The sequence below is a fragment of the Mya arenaria genome, chromosome 1, assembly GCF_026914265.1.
Source record: "Mya arenaria isolate MELC-2E11 chromosome 1, ASM2691426v1".
Classification (NCBI taxonomy): Eukaryota; Metazoa; Mollusca; class Bivalvia; order Myida; family Myidae; genus Mya; species Mya arenaria.
This window is the reverse complement of record NC_069122.1, coordinates 15682696-15702242: the sequence shown is the minus strand read 5'-3', so window position 1 is coordinate 15702242 and position 19547 is coordinate 15682696. Positions and strand designations below refer to the sequence as shown.

The 19547-nt window shown below is 34.0% G+C and overlaps 1 protein-coding gene across 1 annotated transcript in view; it reads right to left on the bottom strand.

Annotated features, from left to right (window-relative positions):
* The window catches only part of LOC128212972 (sodium/potassium/calcium exchanger 4-like), a 42657-nt gene extending 23766 nt beyond the window's left edge, over nt 1-18891 (bottom strand). The window contains exon 1 of the mRNA XM_052918442.1: nt 18212-18891. Within this exon, the coding sequence (XP_052774402.1) occupies nt 18212-18464 (253 nt within the window). The 5' untranslated portion in view covers nt 18465-18891. The remainder of the gene's footprint in view (nt 1-18211) is intronic.
* Nucleotides 18892-19547: the final 656 nt, after the last annotated feature.

Genomic DNA, 19547 nt, shown 5'->3' with positions numbered 1-19547 from the left:
AAAGCTTTTTGCTGCAGAATATCCGTCGTAACGTTTTTTTTTTCAATTAACATGTTCATCTAATTAGGACTTTTAGTTAGCAATTAACTTCAATCTTTTCAAGTGGCAAATGTATTTCTAAGCAATTGATTAAAATGCCTTCATTCTAAATACAAAAAATAATTATACTTTCTGCGTAATATGATTGAGGTGCCCACATGCAATTATTATTTTGTAAGAATGAAAGAATTAACTTTCAAACAAATTGGAGGTTTCTACTCAATGGCAAATTGTGTGAAGATAAAAACGAATTGAAATACTTTTTGTTCACTTTTACAATATACTCATGCACTGTGTTTTGGCTTTCAAAAATATTGCATATCAAAGCTTCAGAAAACAAGTACAACGAGTATTTAACTTGCTGTGCATCATACTTTCGTTAACAATGCAAAGGTTTTTGTTTTGTAACTTTACCCTACCCTCCCCCCCCCCTACCCCCAAATAAGCAGTACCCAAATTAATACACTTGTTTAAGTTTACTGAAACCGATGAATCAATATAAAAAGACAATGGTTCTTATGAAGAATACCATGTTACAAATGACGGTACAGAACACACGGTATTTTTACCTTATGAGACGATAATTGATCACCGTAAATCACCGAAACACCCTAGTCATTTAATACTTGTGCGTTTTCAGCTATTAAATACACGACCTTGTCAGCAGTAATTATTATTTCCCACAGATGATTGATTGATTGGTTATTTAATTGATTGATTGATTGTTTTAGGTCATGTGGACTTTTTCGGATAACTTCTTAAGTGAAGCCGGTCTGATGTCATGCACTTATAGCCCCCGTACGCAACATAAGAAAGTGGTGATTGGATAAAGTGGATTTCAAGGCTTTAGACATTTGTGGGTCTTACACTTACATATATTGGACAGTCTGGTACACCAGAGCGATGATGCTATGCGTACAACAGATTAGATTTATCATTATCATACCTCTAAAGATTGAGAATGGTATAGGCATATATAAAGTACTTTCAACAGTTAAGGGTCGGAAAGGTCGATTTAGTTTTATGCAGTATCAAGTGTGATATGGCGCAAACCAAACCAAATGTTTATGTCCTGAATAGGACTGAAATTGAACTAATATTCAAAACAATATATAAGCATTATTTGTACAGAGTTTTGATCCGGGAGGTTGTATTTGACTCGAGTGGATTTTTGAAGATTTGGATTTCAGGAGGCGCAACTCATATGCATTACAAAAATCCCGTACATGATTTGTTTGTAAATATATGGCTACAGAAGAGCTACAATATTTTAATATATTAAGAAAAACAATAGAAGCTATAAGGACAAGCCCAAAAGTTAAACATTTTACAAATACCATGTCAAAGGCACAAAGCTAAAGAGTTACAGACAGTATATCGAGAGAAACGCATCGTCCAAACAACTCAGAGAGACTCCACGTGCATCGTTTATTTAACATAAAAAAACATTTCTCGGAAGATAACTAATTTAAAGTTGGCCTTTTGTATGATAGTTAGATATTTGGTTTTGTTATTCGTATGTCTCATTTTCTACTGCTGACGAAATCAATCTTCTGTGCGTTGTGTCAATTGTTCATCGTTAGGCACTTGTTAAAGGCGTCTGGTATTACAGAGCTCCATCAGGATTGCCCAATTCACCTGCTTAATTTGTCTGCAAAACTAGAAACATCCATTTCGTCGCTGAAATAAGGTTTTTCGATCATTTAGCTTTAAGCAATATTTGACTTTACAAGCAATTTAAGAAACAATGTTGAATCGGGTTGCAATTAAATAGAAGACAATATCAAGATCATTCATGATATATAATGCTGATATGGAAAACCGTATGTTTGTGATATGTTAAAACCATAAATTGAAAAGGATTTACAACAGAACCCAATGAAATTATCCATTCCCCATGGCAACATAAATGTTTACACGTGTGTTATACATTATAAATAACGGGACTAGTAGGTGACCCGAAATGGGTTATACAGGACCAAGGAAACGTTATATATAACGTGGACGAATTCGTTACATTGATCAAGACGCCAAAGCTATCTGGGAAACATTTCATTTATTCATAGGAATCGAAAATACCCGGCATTTTGATACACTATAAAGATTAGTGAGCAAATGTGGAGAAATACAGGGTAAGCGCCTGACCAGTCGCGGTGACATTGACCAATTGCGTTGTGTCATTCATGTTAAAGGCGTGAAATATCGACTGTCCTTCAAGGAACCTTTTTTCAAAATGGTGATAATTACACACTTTACTTATAACTTAATAAATATCAGTTCTTATCCGAGGTGATTATAAATCTGCCTAAAGTAAAACACAATTTTATAATCATTACACAACCTGCCATATAAGCAGAATTATAAGCGGCATTATCATTTTTGGAAATATCTATTCTGGAGAACAAAATGTTAAAAATGCTTAGCCTTAGTCCTTCAAAATGGGTTATTTTGTTTCAGAAGAAGAAAGTGGTAATGTTCAAAATTAAGCCAAATCCTGAACCCGCCGCTGCTACCGGTCATTGGGCTAAAACTGTTTCTGATGGCAATACCTTGTACAATGCATGCAACGTACCTATTGTCCACTATATTTTTGGTTCAACAAAATACTGACCATGAATGTATTGACTTACAAGAGGACATTTGAGCTCCGATTGGTATTGACATCAATGAAAAAGTGATCAAATTAATAGCTGTGTTAACAATTCAAGTTCTGCTTAACTTGGTTATATTGTATTTATTTGTCTGCTATGCCCAAATGATATCGAATGTAACTTTTACTCCCAACGGAAATAAGTCTGTTTTGCAAGGATCATTATTTCAAAACCCGGCATAAGTTTATCGACAGATTTTGATCAACACAGTCATATTTGTTCAGCTGTGAAATTTGTGAAAATAATCGGGAAATCGTTCGAATTTAAATGTTGATAAGTTCCAACTTTCATGATGATTCCGTTTTATGTTTTAGTAAATTGCTATCGATTCCTTAAGCTGCACTCTCACAGATTTACCGTTTTTACAACTTTTTAATTTTTTGTCTTGGAATGAGCAAATGTTTGCGTAAATATCTGCAAACCAGTGATAAAAGACTGCTGGCAAAAGGTCAGAGCGTAGATTTTTATATTTCCGTTCGGAAATTAATGTTTTATGGCTTAAACCGTTACTAACGGTTTAAGAAAAATGCATAAAACATCAATTTTTGAACTTAAATATAACAATCTGCGAATTAATTTGTTGTCATCAGTCCTATATATCTGGTATCCATGCATTTTCACGAAAAATAGCTCGTTCCAAGACAAAAAATTTAAAACTTGTCAAAACCTTCAATCTGTGAGAGTGCAGCTTTAAGTGTTGCAACACTTCAATTAAGATGCAACCAGTTTAAGTGTTTGGCTGCAAAATATCCGTCGCAAAGTTTCCTATTGTTCTTTAATGTAATGTTATATATTCCAATAGCTTCGCAAAACTTCTATTAAAATTCAAAATATTTAAGTTGTTTGCTGTGGAATATCCGTCGTAAAGTTTCCGCTATGTTCCTTTAATCCAAATAAGGTGTTAAGTGAGCAATTCAATTTAATCTTTTCAAGTGGAAAATGTATTTCTAAACCATTGATTATAAAATGCCTTCATTCTAAACTCATGCTTTCTGCGCAATAAGATTGAGGTGACCACGTGCAACAATTGTTTTGTAATAACGTCTCAACATCTAAAGGAATTAACTTTCAAACAAATTTGAGGTTTCCACTCAAAGGTAAACTGTGATAAAAAACAAAAACGAATTGAAATACTTTTTGTTCACTTTTACAATACACTCCAAACAGTCAGATTAACTATAAGCAAATATGTGCATTGAGAAACGGTATCAACTGCAGTTCGTTTTGATAACTGATAAAATCATGATTACCCTGCCTCTTTGCAATCAAATTCAGCAGTTATTTCCCTTTGTCGGACCGGACAGTTTTCACTGCAACCAATTATATCACGTGATAACGATCAAATTCACGTGAGGTCATTCAAAATGATTCAATTTCATATCATTTGAAATTGAATATGCTTTTATCAGAGTGAGGAATCACGTGACTACAAAGGGGTTCCCACATGGGTTACAACCGACTTAAACAAACAAGTATCTCACAATAAAGTTAGTAAAGATTAGAACAAATATCATATGTATAGGATTGTCACGAGTCGCCATAATTATGCTGTTATTTAATGAGTGCAGGAAATGTATGAGTAGGTAATCTTATCATTATATCTTAGATAAGTAAAGAAAAAGTGTATCGTGTGACGATGAATGTCAGTTTGTTTAATCAAATGCTAATGAGGATTTGATACCAACTGGTCCATACAAAGACATTGTGATTTAAGCAGTTATAAGGTCCGAGTTACTACTTGGCATATAAGATATTTTTTTCCAACACTGGCCACAAGACCAGAACAAAACTTGATGATATGCAAGAAAAAAAGTGTCAATGTCTCATTGCATGTGATTCAATCCCACAGAACCTGGTTAATGGCATGTATTTACATTCCGTTTAATCAACAAGAAGCATTTATATACAACAAGATGTCGGTAAAGCATTGCCTACTTCAGCAACTCATGATATCTTAAGACTGAAGCTCTACAATTTCACTTACTTAGTCACCAAAATAAAATCATTCAATACGATAGATGAAACAGACGTTGTTGCTTTTTAAAATTCACATAATTCAGAGATTAATTTCGATTTATTCCTGTAAGCAAAAAACCTGTAAGGCAAATCTTATAAAACCACTAGTTCGATATATATTAGAATAATAGACCCTTACTAAAGTGTTACAAATTTGTTTGTATCATTCTCATAATATCATAGAAAATATGCCGAAGAGTCGGTCTATCGTTAGAGTGTTTTGCAAAATGTGTTCAGAAACCCGTAATGTGCTAGGACTGAAACCCGTAATGTGCTAGGACTGAAACCCGTAATGTGCTAGGACTGAAACCCGTAATGTGCTAGGACTGAAACCCGTAATGTGCTAGGACTGAAACCCGTAATGTGCTAGGACTGAAACCCGTAATGTGCTAGGACTGAAACCCGTAATGTGCTAGGACTGAAACCCGTAATGTGCTAGGACTGAAACCCGTAATGTGCTAGGACTGAAACCCGTAATGTGCTAGGACTGAAACCCGTAATGTGCTAGGACTGAAACCCGTAATGTGCTAGGACTGAAACCCGTAATGTGCTAGGACTGAAACCCGTAATGTGCTAGGACTGAAACCCGTAATGTGCTAGGACTGAAACCCGTAATGTGCTAGGACTGAAACCCGTAATGTGCTAGGACTGAAACCCGTAATGTGCTAGGACTGAAACCCGTAATGTGCTAGGACTGAAGCTCTAAATGTGCCCTTGGTTTCTTCAAGGAAATAATCTAATATATTAGATATTTGAGAAGCTTCTTAGGAATATTTCTTTTGTAAATATGTGTGAATGTTCTACTCGTATATTTCATACTATTAGACTTCCTCCTTACTTTATGTGATTTACCAAGTTTGAGCTGAACGTAATGTTGAGGCCATCTTATGAGCCAGCATATTGTACGATTAATTTTAATCGCGGTTTTTTAATACAGTGGGCATACTTTTGTTTGATCATAAAAGTGAGAACGACTTAGTGGCATATGTGTCAGCAACGAGGCCGTGGTTTCGATCTCCACCAGGGGTACTTTCTCTTAACCTCTCAAAAACTACCATAGTATCAGTTATATCAAGAAACGGACTCAGTCTTAAGCCATCTTAATACCAGAATGCACTCCTTTATATTATTATATACTTATTTGGATTTAGTTCAATTGAGAAGACAGTTGAAAGTTCCAAGTATGTATTATATAAAGATAATAACAATTAACCAGTTTTCTCAAATCTTGGCACTACATTGTATATCCAATTAACTTCAAAAGCAGTTAATATTTGGAAGTTAACAGCGATGACGTTAACATCATTGTTAACTTTCACAAACCTCTGAACAGTAGGCCAATATTTCTTGAAACCAATAGTTTCGCTAGGGTCTGGGGCATTCCCTGTTAACGCTTCCAAGCATTACGTCAACAGTTTAAACATACCAAAAGTATGATTTAATGAAAACGGTTAAAAAAATTATTTGAATTCTGATTTCTGAAATTATTTAATGTTAAACTGAAGTCCCAGATCTATGTTGAAAAGATGGTTCAATGGTTTGAAACTTAAAGTGGCTTCAGATATAGATATTATCGGTTAAAAATACAATCTGGGTAATCGGATTCCCAGGAAATAAGCGCGGGGACCACGGACAAAGTGTGTGTTGTATTGAAGATAGAATGGAATGCTCATTTGGCGTAAGAGATCGAAACAAAATGTTTTAAATTATTATACATGTATTGCATTCTTCTTTCATTGTACAATATTCACAGAGCAACGAATAAATCATTTTAGAAACACCAGGCAATTCCACCCACTGATCTCTGCTAAATTACTTTTAAGTCTTAACAGATTTTCCGACGATCAAAATGTCTGTTTCTTCAAAGAAAGTTAATGTTTCATCAAAATTACCAATCGTTTTAAGTTAATCAGAAGAACCAGCCTTCTTCTTTACCTCTCTCTTCATTCAATATTTACTTTTCTCACATCTTTCACTAAAATTTTCTCATAACATTTTTAACACAAAAACAACAACAGATAAACAATATACTTTGAACATTACTTGGTTACTAATTTGATGCTTTGGGAGGGGGCCGTAACTGATGTTGGTAAAACTCGTGGCCAATCCCTTTGCAGGATTGATAATGAGTTATTTGTCTCAAATTATGAGTAAACCTGTTTATGTTGCATTGATTGTTTCATTGTATTAACTTTTATGCAATTAGATATAATTAAAATATGTTTATATTATCAGAATACCTTGAATTGGCTCTAACTTGACATTTTTTTATTTAGATTGTTAGCATGTACTCACATAAAAAATTGTTATGCGACTATGTCGCATCCAACCATTTATTTGTATGGGTACATACTAACATGCCTCTAAAGCTGCACTCTCACAGACATACCATTTTAACAACTTTTTTTTATTTTTGTCTTCAAAAGAGGAAATTTGTGTGTAAATATCTGCAATCCAGTAATATAAGATTGCTGACAAAAAATCAGATCATATATTTTCATATTTCCGTTCGAACGGTTTAAGGAAAATGCATTAAACATCAGTTTTGGAACTCAAATATAAAAATCTGCGATCTTTGTTTTTGTCAGAAGTCTTATATAACTGGTTTTTTTTTATGGATTCTCGCAAAAATTGGCTCGTTCAAAGACAAATAATAAAAAAGTTGTCAAAACGTTCAATCTGTGAGAGTGCTGCTTTAACCATTACTGAATGAATATTATATACTTTTATAATTAAAATCAAACCTTAAAACGTTGACAGGTTTTCGCCATGCTACCTTTTGTAAAAGTAGTCATGCCATGCCGAATAGAACGGAAAGTGTGTGAAGATCTCTCAGTTTGTCTCAGTAATTTCAGCCCAGATGTTTGAGCATGTTGCAGATTACAAACCATTAATATAAATCTCTTGATTTTGTCCATGAGTGATATAGGTTGATGACAATATAAGCAGTATCAGAGGCATTTTGTTCGATGTATTTGGCTTAGCGGGTATAACCTAGTTGTAAATAAAATACGACTCAGTCACGTTTGAAGGGAAGAGTTGATTTTACTAAAAAATGACTTAAAACGTTATCCGTGGTAGTGCTTTGTTAATGAACCAACGTTCCAGATAAGGTTTTTATATGCAATTAAGTATAACTCCATACTTTTGTAAGTATTTGGGTATTCCCATATTAAATGAGAACATATACTTAATGGTTTTTATGGTTGTGTACCAGCATATAAATTTAAAAGCATTTGCAAAGGAATTCATGGGCATCATACACTACCTTTTGATGCTTATGTTAATTTGTTTTACAATTACATGACTACACTTAAAAACACCTAACAGTCCAAAACCTTTCAGCGCTTTTAGCGCTTTGATCACAATAGTAATGAAGCAGGTAAACTCAATGTCGCGGGAAAAATAAAGTCAATTAAAAAACCCCATGATATTTACTTTCTCAAAACCATGCTATACACGAACTGTGCGACTTTTGAACCTGGTTAATTTACCTAATTTATTTATTTGTACCTTGTTTTGTTCTTTGAACTTATTTTAAAAAACAATTTCATGATTAAAAACAAAACTTAAAATTTAAGATGTATTGAAAATGTTGCACGAAGGTCTTCAATATATTTATTTAAGAAGAGAGGGAATAATTGAAATATTTAGCTATCCCGTCAATCCTTAGGATGATGTATTTGTATTAAGCGCTGTTTCAGCTTATTTTCATGAAATAAATTATATGCTTGTTAAAGAAGTTCTTTAAATGAAACTACATGAATGAAACCACAATGGTTCAAATGTAAAAAAAAAACAAAAAAAAAACAAACAAGATAATATTCCGTCATGAAAAGCAGCCACATAAACACTTTTAATAATGTTTAATGTAGCGGTTCTAAATCAACGTTCATGCATAAAAAGCATACACAAAAAAGAATCAAGATACCACAAATAACCCAAGTTTACGTAAGAACGTATAAAAATAAACGCCAAAATTGCACCATTTCGTACATGAATTGTTATTTTTTTCAAGTGGGTTGTACATTTTAAAAAATTAATTAACTTTGGTTCTGATGGAAGGGGCGCAAGTCAAAATGTCCCGCACCCCTTAGTAACGCCCCCGTTATGCACCAGTCATTTGTAGCCATGGCGCCCCGGGTCTGGGGAATAGCGGGGACTTTGAATTACGGTCAAGCCAACCCCTGGTAAAATCCCCGCCTTGCTTTGCTTGGTCGAAATGCGGGTAAAAGCCCTGCCAAAAGCCCTCGCACCCTAGGGGCATCCTAGGTTAGGCCTATTCCCCGCTATATTTGGCGCGAAAACAAAACCACCGCAGTCATTCGGCACTGCGGACCACCTGAAGGGTAAAAACACGGCCCATTTCCCCCGCTCTCCCCAGTATACCTTCGGGTCTGTGACGGGGGGGGGGGGGGGGTGTTAGTCGTGGTTACAATTGACTGGTGCATTAACGATAACTCCATGTCCCGCCCCTGTAAATGAGATTAAACAATTATCTAGTACGTATTTAATTGATGTCTATAAATAAATAACTTTACGGGAATAACTAAACGGTCCATTATCGAGCGCTTTATAGCGCAACAGTATGTTAGTTGAGATCACCGTCTCTCTTATTAATACAGTTCGTTGCTAAAGTGTGGAGCGCTCTAACAAAGCGTATTTTGTGATTCTCTCATCCCAGATGTTGCTGAAATCATAATGATGTTCTTCATTTCCAATATTATGATTTGTCAATGTTATTACGATCCTGTAGTATTAAACATACAATATAAAAATGTGCTTTGCATATGTATGATTTGCAAGATATACAAAGGACATATTAATAACATTTTTAGTTCATTTTTAAAGGCGCACAATATAGGTTGATTCAAAACAACTTTTATTTATTTTAAATGCATTTTATTTTTAAATTCATTTAAATTTAATGATACAAACAAACAGAAAAATATGTGATATCGGATTTTAATTTCTTTATATAAATGTTAAAGGGCTAGTTTAATCCTTCTATAAGAGACCCCCCCCCCCCAAAAAAAAAAAAAAACACACACACACAAAAAAAACACAAAAAACAAACAAAAAAACAACAACAAAAAAAACTATATATATATATATATATGAATATATATATATATATATATATATATATATATATATATATATATATATATATATATATATATATATATATATATATATATATATATATATATATCCTGCTGTGCAGTTCTAGAGGGTTTAATTATAGAAATGGACCCTCAATGGCCATGAGCCAATAACACCTCCAAAACTGCACAGCAGCATACTCAGAGCAGAGATCTGATTAGATAATTATGCAATTCGATTAAAATCAATACACAGAGGTTGTGAACTATAAACGGTTTGGGGGTGCGTGGGTCCCTTTTAGAAGGATTAAACTATGCCTTTAAGGTAATCATTGTCCATGTTACAAAACTGGAAGATAGACCCACCCCACAACAAGACACCCGGAGAGTCTATAAGGACATGACGATGCGCGTTTAATAGGACAATTACGGCACTCAATATATATATATATATATATATATATATATACACACACGTGATGATGAATAGTACTTATTGGACAATTAAACAATATTAGTACAGGTTAATCAACTCATCGTTAATCTTGGTAGATGAATGTATGTTATCTAAAATAGCATAATTGAGATTATTTGAGACATGTCAATGAATGAGTTACATGTGCAAGCATAAATAACTAAATTGGTGGGTCTGAAATGTTTTAACATATTACCCTCTGGAAATAGTTGATAAATATGGCTAACACATTTGTGATGACGTCAGTTGTGATGACGCCAGCGAAAATGAGCCATCTGGATAAAAACACGTGACAATTTCCTTTTTTGTACAGTAATGTACCTCAGTCACAATGCAATTTTTGGAATTTATTCATCAATTATCCCTATTTCAGTTAGCAGTAGGTACATGCTAAAATGATTTTCAATATTTTCACACGGGCATATAACAGAGGCGGATTCAGGGTTTAAAGTCAAACGGGGCTAACTAAGGGTGTACCTCTTTGAGTTGCACCCCTCCCTCACAATCGAAATTAATTCGGTTTTAAGTGTAAGATGGGGCCTTTAGTGGTATTGCACCAATTTCTTTTAACAACTTCAAGTCAAAATGGTGCATTATGGGCGTTTTTTAATATTTATTTTTCCTTTTATTGAAATTAAAGTAACAAACGATTTTATGGGAAGGGTGTCCATGCGGCCCCCCAACCCCCGGTACTGCTCGTGTACATATGACTTTTATTCATGTTTGAACATATGTTACCGATGTATTCATATGTCACAGCTGGATATATATAGGAGATCGATATAATAAAAATAAATTATGATTTCGTCATATATTACAGCTAAATTTCATACCATTAAAATTTCGTCGCTTTAAGTAACGAATAATGAGGAAAAAAAAATCTTGATTTTATGTTATGTTCGGTAGATGGCATGTCATTATTTTCACATGTATGGTTTCATTAGGCGCTGAATAGACATTCGGCTTCGGAACGTTTGTTTTGAACCGGACGAAATTTAATAAGATAATTTTTAATTTAAATTATTTTAGTTTTTAAAGCTGCACTCTCACAGATTTACCATTTTTAACAGTTTTTTTTATCTTGGAAAGAGCATTTGTTTGCGTAGATATCTGCAAACCGATGATATTTGATTGCTGACAAAAAAACAGATCAAAGATTTTCATATTTCTGTTTTAAGATTAATGTTTTATGGCTTAAACAAACGGTTTAAGAAAAATGCATAAAACATCACTTCGGTTCTTCAATATGAAAATCTGCGATCTAATTATTTTGTCAGCAGTCTTATATAACTGGTTTCCATGGATTTTTGCAAAGATTGGCTCGATCCAAGACAAAAAATGAGAAAAGTTGTCAAAACGTTCAATCTGTGAGAATAGAGCTTTTAGGTACGGTAGATTTAATGCATCAACAATAAGGCCAATACAAATTAATTGCAAGATTTTCATAAATTTCTCTTTAAATAGGGGCGGGGTGACTTTTTTAATTTTCATTTATTTTTATTTTTCTTAGATGACTGTTTCACCGTTGAATATGTGATCTTGCTCTTATGATTGCATCAGAGACCAGATATACGTGTTTCTAGACGAACCATGCACACAATCATAACAATTCCCCTTTTTTACATGTGAATGTTATGCATCGACACCGTAGGAATGAATAAGCACCGTGCCCTGACAGTAACGGACGGATACGCTAAAGCAGACCCTAGATCACCATTTTTATTTGAGTCAATACAATTTAAGGCGCGGCGTAAAAAGGGGGCGGGGGATTAATTAGAAATTTATTTATAATCGACTTCTTTTTGATCATCGTTATAGCGTGTGTGTGTGTGTGTGTGTGTGTGTGCGCGTGTGTGCGTGTGTGCGTGTGTGCGTGCGTGTGTGTGCGCGTGTGCGCGTGTGCGCGCGTGCGTGTGTGTGTGTATGTGCGCGCATATTTTCATTGTCAACGCCGATTCAAATGACGTCACCATATCTTGGAGAGGCCATGCAGTGATTGACAGGCCTTTTTTACAAGCGCACGGCATAATTTAAGACCTGATGAAATTTGGAACGAGCTAAATCTAAGTCTGTTAGAAATTCTTAATTACTTAGTCAATAATAAACCAGTATCACTTTATTTAATAAAGTCTAACCTATTCTTAGAATACAACATGAAGCCAATGAAATTGAAAGTGGGTTTCCTCCGAGTACTCCGGTTTCCCCCACAACACAAGACAACACTCTCGCGTAACATCGTGCCAACAAGAGTGATTAATATAACGTTGTAATAACTTGTTTCGCAATCGTTGTAAAAAGATAAGTTTAAACTAAACTTATGTAATAGCAGATAGGCAATTATTAAATACTCGGCTTAAATCATTAAGATTTTCATCTTTCGCGGTTGTTTAAAGGTCTGCCTACTAATCACTCGATACACACTCGTTGTGTAAGATTTTGCGACAATGTGTCAGCTCATGAGGATGTATTCCAAGTCAGTTAAATTACCTGGAGTACAAACTTAATGATTAAGAAGGGCTAGTTCGCTTCGCTCATACCGCCTATTTTTTATCATTTAGATTATACTTCCACTTTCTAAAAAAGAAGTTTTTATGCATTCTCGTTTGCCTTTAATGATAAAAAAAATAAAATAATAAAAAAATATAAGAAACAAATAAAAATATGAGCGATAGTTTTGCGTTTTTTTATTTGCAAATTCTGTGACCAGGTAACTAATAATTTTAAAAATCATATACATACAGTCACATACGTTTTATGTGTACTTAAATCATATAGTTACTTTGTTTTGTTTTTATCATTAAAGTAAAAAATAATAATACATTAAAATTATTTCATCTTTTTTATATATTGGGATGCACTTATATTGTGCGCATGTAAGGACGTTTTGCATCAACATACATTTTAATTGTCATTACTATTTTATTCAAAGTTAAAAAGGATCATATTTTTTGTACCTCATTTAAATTATTGGTAACTTAGGTAGAGCAACCCATGAAGCGCATGCGTGATATATAAACGCAATGAAACTCGAGACGCTGAGCATTACATATTCTTTCAAGTATAATATATATGCCCTGTAACTCATTGTTAATTGCGGTATATAAATTAGTTATGCAATGCACCTTCGAGGTTTTATGAGACATGTCGGTGAAAACGTTTCACGCTTAATAAACTTACTCGATTCGTACTTTTTAAAATAGAATCTCCAAGTAATGGTTTCATAACTATTGAAAACAAATTTATGTCGATGTCAGCAAAAATGAGCCATTACAGTGTTTAGTTCAGTTTAGTTACCTGCACTCAAATTGCACTTTACGCATATGTAACATATGAACTATTTATTTTAAAATACTTAATTTATCATTGTGTCAGAGATGGATGTATTAGGAAACTTTTTCACATGGTATATAATTGAAAACAAAAAATCAAGTCCGATTTGTTCTTGTATTATACAGAAGGAGATTTCTAGCCAGATATTTTGATACCGAATTTGAAATTATCCAAAATGTAAATAGCATACTTGTCTATTTCTCTTAAAGGGACTAGACACTAGATGGTCTCAAAATCGACAAACACACTATTTCCTCGAAACAAGCCGAGAATTATCAGAACGAACTGGTATGAGGCCAAAAAAAAAAAAAAATCTTGATAAAAAAATATTTTGTCGAGGTCTCGAGTTTACCCGTTTAAAAATAGCGGATATTGGTTTTCTTGTGTAGAGTGTGTATATTTAGATTGTGAAACTCACGTGATTAGCGGTAGAAAACAGTAAATTTTGAAGAGGAAAAATCAGTAAACAAACTGAGAAAGAAATATGTGTCAAAAGCGATGTGATACATCAGTAAGTAAAATGCAATGCGTTGTACAAAACGATTTCAGTTTGAAGTAAGTTTTTGACAATTTTGCTTTTTTTCTTGCAGTGGTATCATCGGGTGTCTTGTCCCTTTAAACACATCAAGGTGAACATGAAGCCTCTCTTCGCTAATGATGAAACAAAGTCCAGTTTAAAGTACATGTTAATCAAATACTGACAATACGATAACCATAGTGATTTGACAACAACAATAACACGTTGTTAAGAATGACGGGACACCGCGCTGTGCATTTATGACGTCGACATAAAAATGATAATAACGCCCCTCAACGTCATTACGTATATCGTGTTTTGTGACACGTAGCTTCACACAAAAACTAAATAAAACGGTAAACACCTTTATATGGATTGGCAAGAGTTAACTTTTTTTAAAACATTACTGATAACTTAAAGGAGCACAATAAAGGATGATGTACTTGATTTGTTTTAGAATTTTGATACAATATCGTGTTAAGCTTATATAGCTTTAAAGCTGAACTCTCACAGATTGAACATGCTGACAACTTTTTTAATTTTTGTCTTGAAACGAGCCAATTTTTGCATACATCAATGGAGACCAGTTATATAAGACTGCTGTCAAAAAATAGATCGCATAATTTAACATTTAAGTTCAAAAATTAATGTTTTATGAATTTTTCTTAAACCGTTAGTAAGGTTTAAGCCATAAAACATTAATTTTCAAACGAAAATATAAAAATATACGATCTGGCTTTTGTCAGCAATCTTATATCATCGGTTAGCAGATATCTACACAAAAAATTGCCCTTTCCAAGACAAAAAAAAAATAAGTTGTAAATATGACAACTCTGTGAGAGTGTAGCTTTAATAATCAACACAAACACAAATGCATATAAGTTAAGTTCAGATAATACGATAATAAGATAATCGACGTTTTGGCTCTTTTTTAATTGGTTAATTTGTGGCCACGTAGCTATTAATTATAAAAATAATAAAGGCTTATTTTTTCTCTTTACCGTAAACAATTGCCTTTTTTTGTTTTCTCATCAATTAAAATGAGTTAAACATGAAAATGCTTTAAAATTAAATACTTATTTTTTGCATATACCTAAATTGTGCGACTTGCACTCTCACAGATATACCAATTTTATTACATTTTTATTTTTTGTCTTAAAGAGCAATTTTTTGCGTAAATATCTGCAAACCAATAATAAAAAATTACTGACAAAAGATCAGATCGCAGATTTTCATATTTCCGTTCGGAAATTAATGTTTTACGGACTAACGGTTTAAGAAAAATGCATACAAAAATCAATTTTTGAACATAAATATAAAAATCTGCAATCTATTTTTGTCAACAGTCTTATATAACTGGTTTCTATGGGTTTCGCAAAAATCTGTAATAGTGCAGCTTTAAAACTTCGATATCACAGCGTATTGTAGCATGACCTTTTTACCGAGTTAAATACAACAAGTTTTCTATGTAAATTAGATAATCTGTTAACCATTTTACTAAAGCGCGTGACGCTGAATAATACTTATCTCAGTTGAAAAGTTCGTGCCCTTGAGCTCATTGTTAATTATGGTAGATGTTTTCAAGATGCACTTTCTCTTCCAAATAGTACTTACCACAATTAATACAATTGTTTTAATGTACCAAATAGGATGATTAATTATCGAAAAAAATGATTTTTATGAAGGATACCGTGTTTAATTTGAAAGAAAGGTGCAAAAAAAACACACAGTATTTCAACCTTATGAGACGATAGTAGATCACACTAAATCTTGAAGCATCCACCAATCATTTAGTATTTTGCATTTTCAGCTTTGAAATACACGGCTACAATCTTGTTATCAGTATTTAATAGTTTCCATAAAGACATTCTTAAGTTAATCACTTAAGCTGTATATTTGTTATACATGTTGATGTATTGGCTTTGAATACGAGTGTTGCTTTAACTATATGTATTAAGAATAGTACACTCAAGGTCATTCAATAATTTTACGAGTATTTGAGTAAATGGGTTGAAAATATTTAGATATGGCAACCGCATGTGATAAAGTCGAACCCCGTTGGTTCGAACTAGTTTGGCTCGATTTCCCCGTTGGTTCGAACTAGTTTGGCTCGATTTCCCCGTTGGCTCGAACTAGTTTGGCTCGATTTCCCCGTTGGTTCGAACTCGTTTGGCTCGATTTCCCCGTTGGCTCGAACTCGTTTGGCTCGATTTCCCCGTTGGTTCGAACTCGTTTGGCTCGATTTCCCCGTTGGCTCGAACTCGTTTGGCTCGATTTCCCCGTTGGTTCGAACTCGTTTGGCTCGATTTCCCCGTTGGCTCGAACTAGTTTGGCTCGATTTCCCCGTTGGCTCGAACTAGTTTGGCTCGATTTCCCCGTTGGTTCGAACTCGTTTGGCTCGATTTCCCCGTTGGCTCGAACTCGTTTGGCTCGATTTCCCCGTTGGTTCGAACTCGTTTGGCTCGATTTCCCCGTTGGCTCGAACTCGTTTGGCTCGATTTCCCCGTTGGCTCGAACTCGTTTGGCTCGATTTCCCCGTTGGCTCGAACTCGTTTGGCTCGATTTCCCCGTTGGTTCGAACTGGATGTAAGGCCAATATTTTTACACTGAAAGTAAACATTCCTGCTTGGCTCGAATTCCCAAGGCTCGAGGTATTATTGCCGGTCCTTGGGAGTTCGAGCCAACGGGGGTCGACTGTAATTTATATTTATGGGTAATATATTTGGGGCGACGTCAGCGAATGTTAGTCTTGTAGAAGAAAATGACATTTTCATTTTAAGCAGCATAATTCAAAAGCAATATCAAAGGTCAATATTTATTTTTTTCATATTTCACATATTTATGTTACTTATGAATCAAGCTTTGACTAAATATGGTATAATCTTTCAGGACATAGGTATGATAAACATACATAGTGGCTGTAGAAGAAAGCTTTATCACAAAATAAAAGTATTAACTTTTATCATGATAGAAACAACCTTTCGTAATTTAATTTGCTGATTAATTTTACATCCTGTTCTTTGATGTCATGTGTTTAATGTTCTATTTATTTATTTTTCTTTTCGTTGTTTAGTGGTTTTAGATGAGTCGAATGATTTGTATTTATTGCTTAAATACTGTAAAACGTTCCATTAAGCAACATCTATAATGAAACTCGGTATAAAAAACTCAACAAGGCACATGTCTGTACGTTATATATCTTACCGAGTCAAAATATACGAAAATGTTGTTATTATTGAAGAATGGTGTTAAATTTATATTTTGTGTAATGCTGACAAAACAAATAGATCGCAGTTTTTCATATTTTCGATCGAAAAATTGAAGTATTATGGCTAGAAAAATTAATTTATCGGCATCAAGCATAAGCAGTCTTATATCACTGGTTGTTAAACATTTATGCAAAAAATGGCTAACATCACGACAAAACAAAAACAAAACATAAAAAAAGTTGTCAAAACGGTCAATCCGTGGTGTACAGCTTTAAAGGTTTAATCCACAACTTAAATCATATACTAGGAAGGACAACCTAGTTTATTACCAACTGACTATAAAAACGGTCGGGGCCGGCGCCATTTTCGTCCGTCACTCGGTAGGATCAGGTAACCCGAACCAAAAGAATAAAGTGTGTTCCAACAGTAATTGGTTTCAGAAATAGCCTTCAGTTAGCATGGAACATTTATAAAAATACAAATATCTCCAGATAAATTTAAAAATAATTGGGCAATTGTAAGAAACTTGTTTTTGTAACTACACTTTTTCAAAAGTTGTTTGTACAAATGAATAAAACAATGTATCGAAATGATCAATTAGATCATTAACATGCATGTTTTGTAATATTTTTTCTTTTCCTTCATTTTTTTCCAGTCATTTTTTTCCAGTTTAGATTGGTTTTACATTCATAGTATCTCAATTATTATTCGTAAATAACTTAACTGCATTCTTATAGCATGCTTGTAAATTGGTATTATGTAATGTCATACTATGTTATGTAAAATGCATATTGTTGAATAAATCCAAAAAAAGGTAACCCGAACCAAAAAAAGTTTGTTTCTTTGCCTAACTGATCTTAATTGCCTACCTTGCGTAGTGAAATCAGCCTGACGTTTATATCTTCCGTTCCCGGCACTTTCCTCGTGGATTCCAGCTCCTGCGCGAGACGTTTTTCCATGCAGTTTTTCTAGATACTCCGATTTCAAAACGAAAGACAAACATATCAACGCAAGATATCCTGTGGTCATTATCATAAACATATACTTTCGAACTTGACCTTTTCGTCTGTACATTGTCCGCAAACCACCTTTCGGGTCCATACTGACATACGTATTATCCATTATTTCTTTGTGAAAACTACTAATCGCTTTAGAAAATCATAACAAACTGCATACTTATGTACCAAATAAATATTGCAAAACCATAGATATGAAGAAGGCCACTTCAATATCTAACTAATAAGTGTTTAAATCAGTTATCTCCTAATATTGACACAACCCGTCTATATCTAGGTATGTTAAGATTGTCCTCATATATCTAATTATATTTTGATTATCTCGCTTTACTGCAGTCGTAAAATTAAAATTAATATTACTGATATCTCTTAACGCGCCGTCAAAATTAATCACTATTGCGGTAGTTATTCAGCATCATATATTATCAGTTAAAATCACAACCCTTTACACTACAATGCAACTTTCAGAGCGGCTTCAACTTAATACTGCCTTACATGTAAATCACTCTCATCACCAGTACACGAAAGAAAACTCCGATAACGATGTCCTCTCCTTCATACTGTACATCGCTTCAATACAGCGAGATATTTTTATCGCGTTCTATTTTGTTTTTGTTTCAATACAGCGAGATATTTTTATCGCGTTCTATTTTGTTTTTGTTTCAATACAGCGAGGTATTTTTTATCGCGTTCTATTTTGTTTTCCGTTTTTGTTTCAATACACCGAGGTATTTTACACCCAGTCTAATTTGTTTTGTTCTGGATTTTATTTTATTTATGGTTATGAATTCACCGAGTCACCATTTAATCATCGTAAAACGAGTGTTTATTGATTTGACTGAACATATTTTATTCACCCGCGTTTACATACATAACATAAACACACACACACACGCACGCATGCACGCACGCACGCACGCACGCACGCACACACACAGCCACAGCCACACGCACGCACGGACGCACACACGTTTAATCAAGGCGAATGTTGATTAGGGCTCTTAAACTATACGACAAGCGGACATGGAGGCTAAATATTTCGACTGTTGAAACTCTAATGTCATGTTTACCCCGTTTATATGACGAGATTATCAAACGTCTTTAATCTGTTTATATAAACAAAATTACCCACATTGGTAATTCAAACGTTTGGGTAAAAATTGTCCCTTGGCTGAAGAGGGGGTAAATC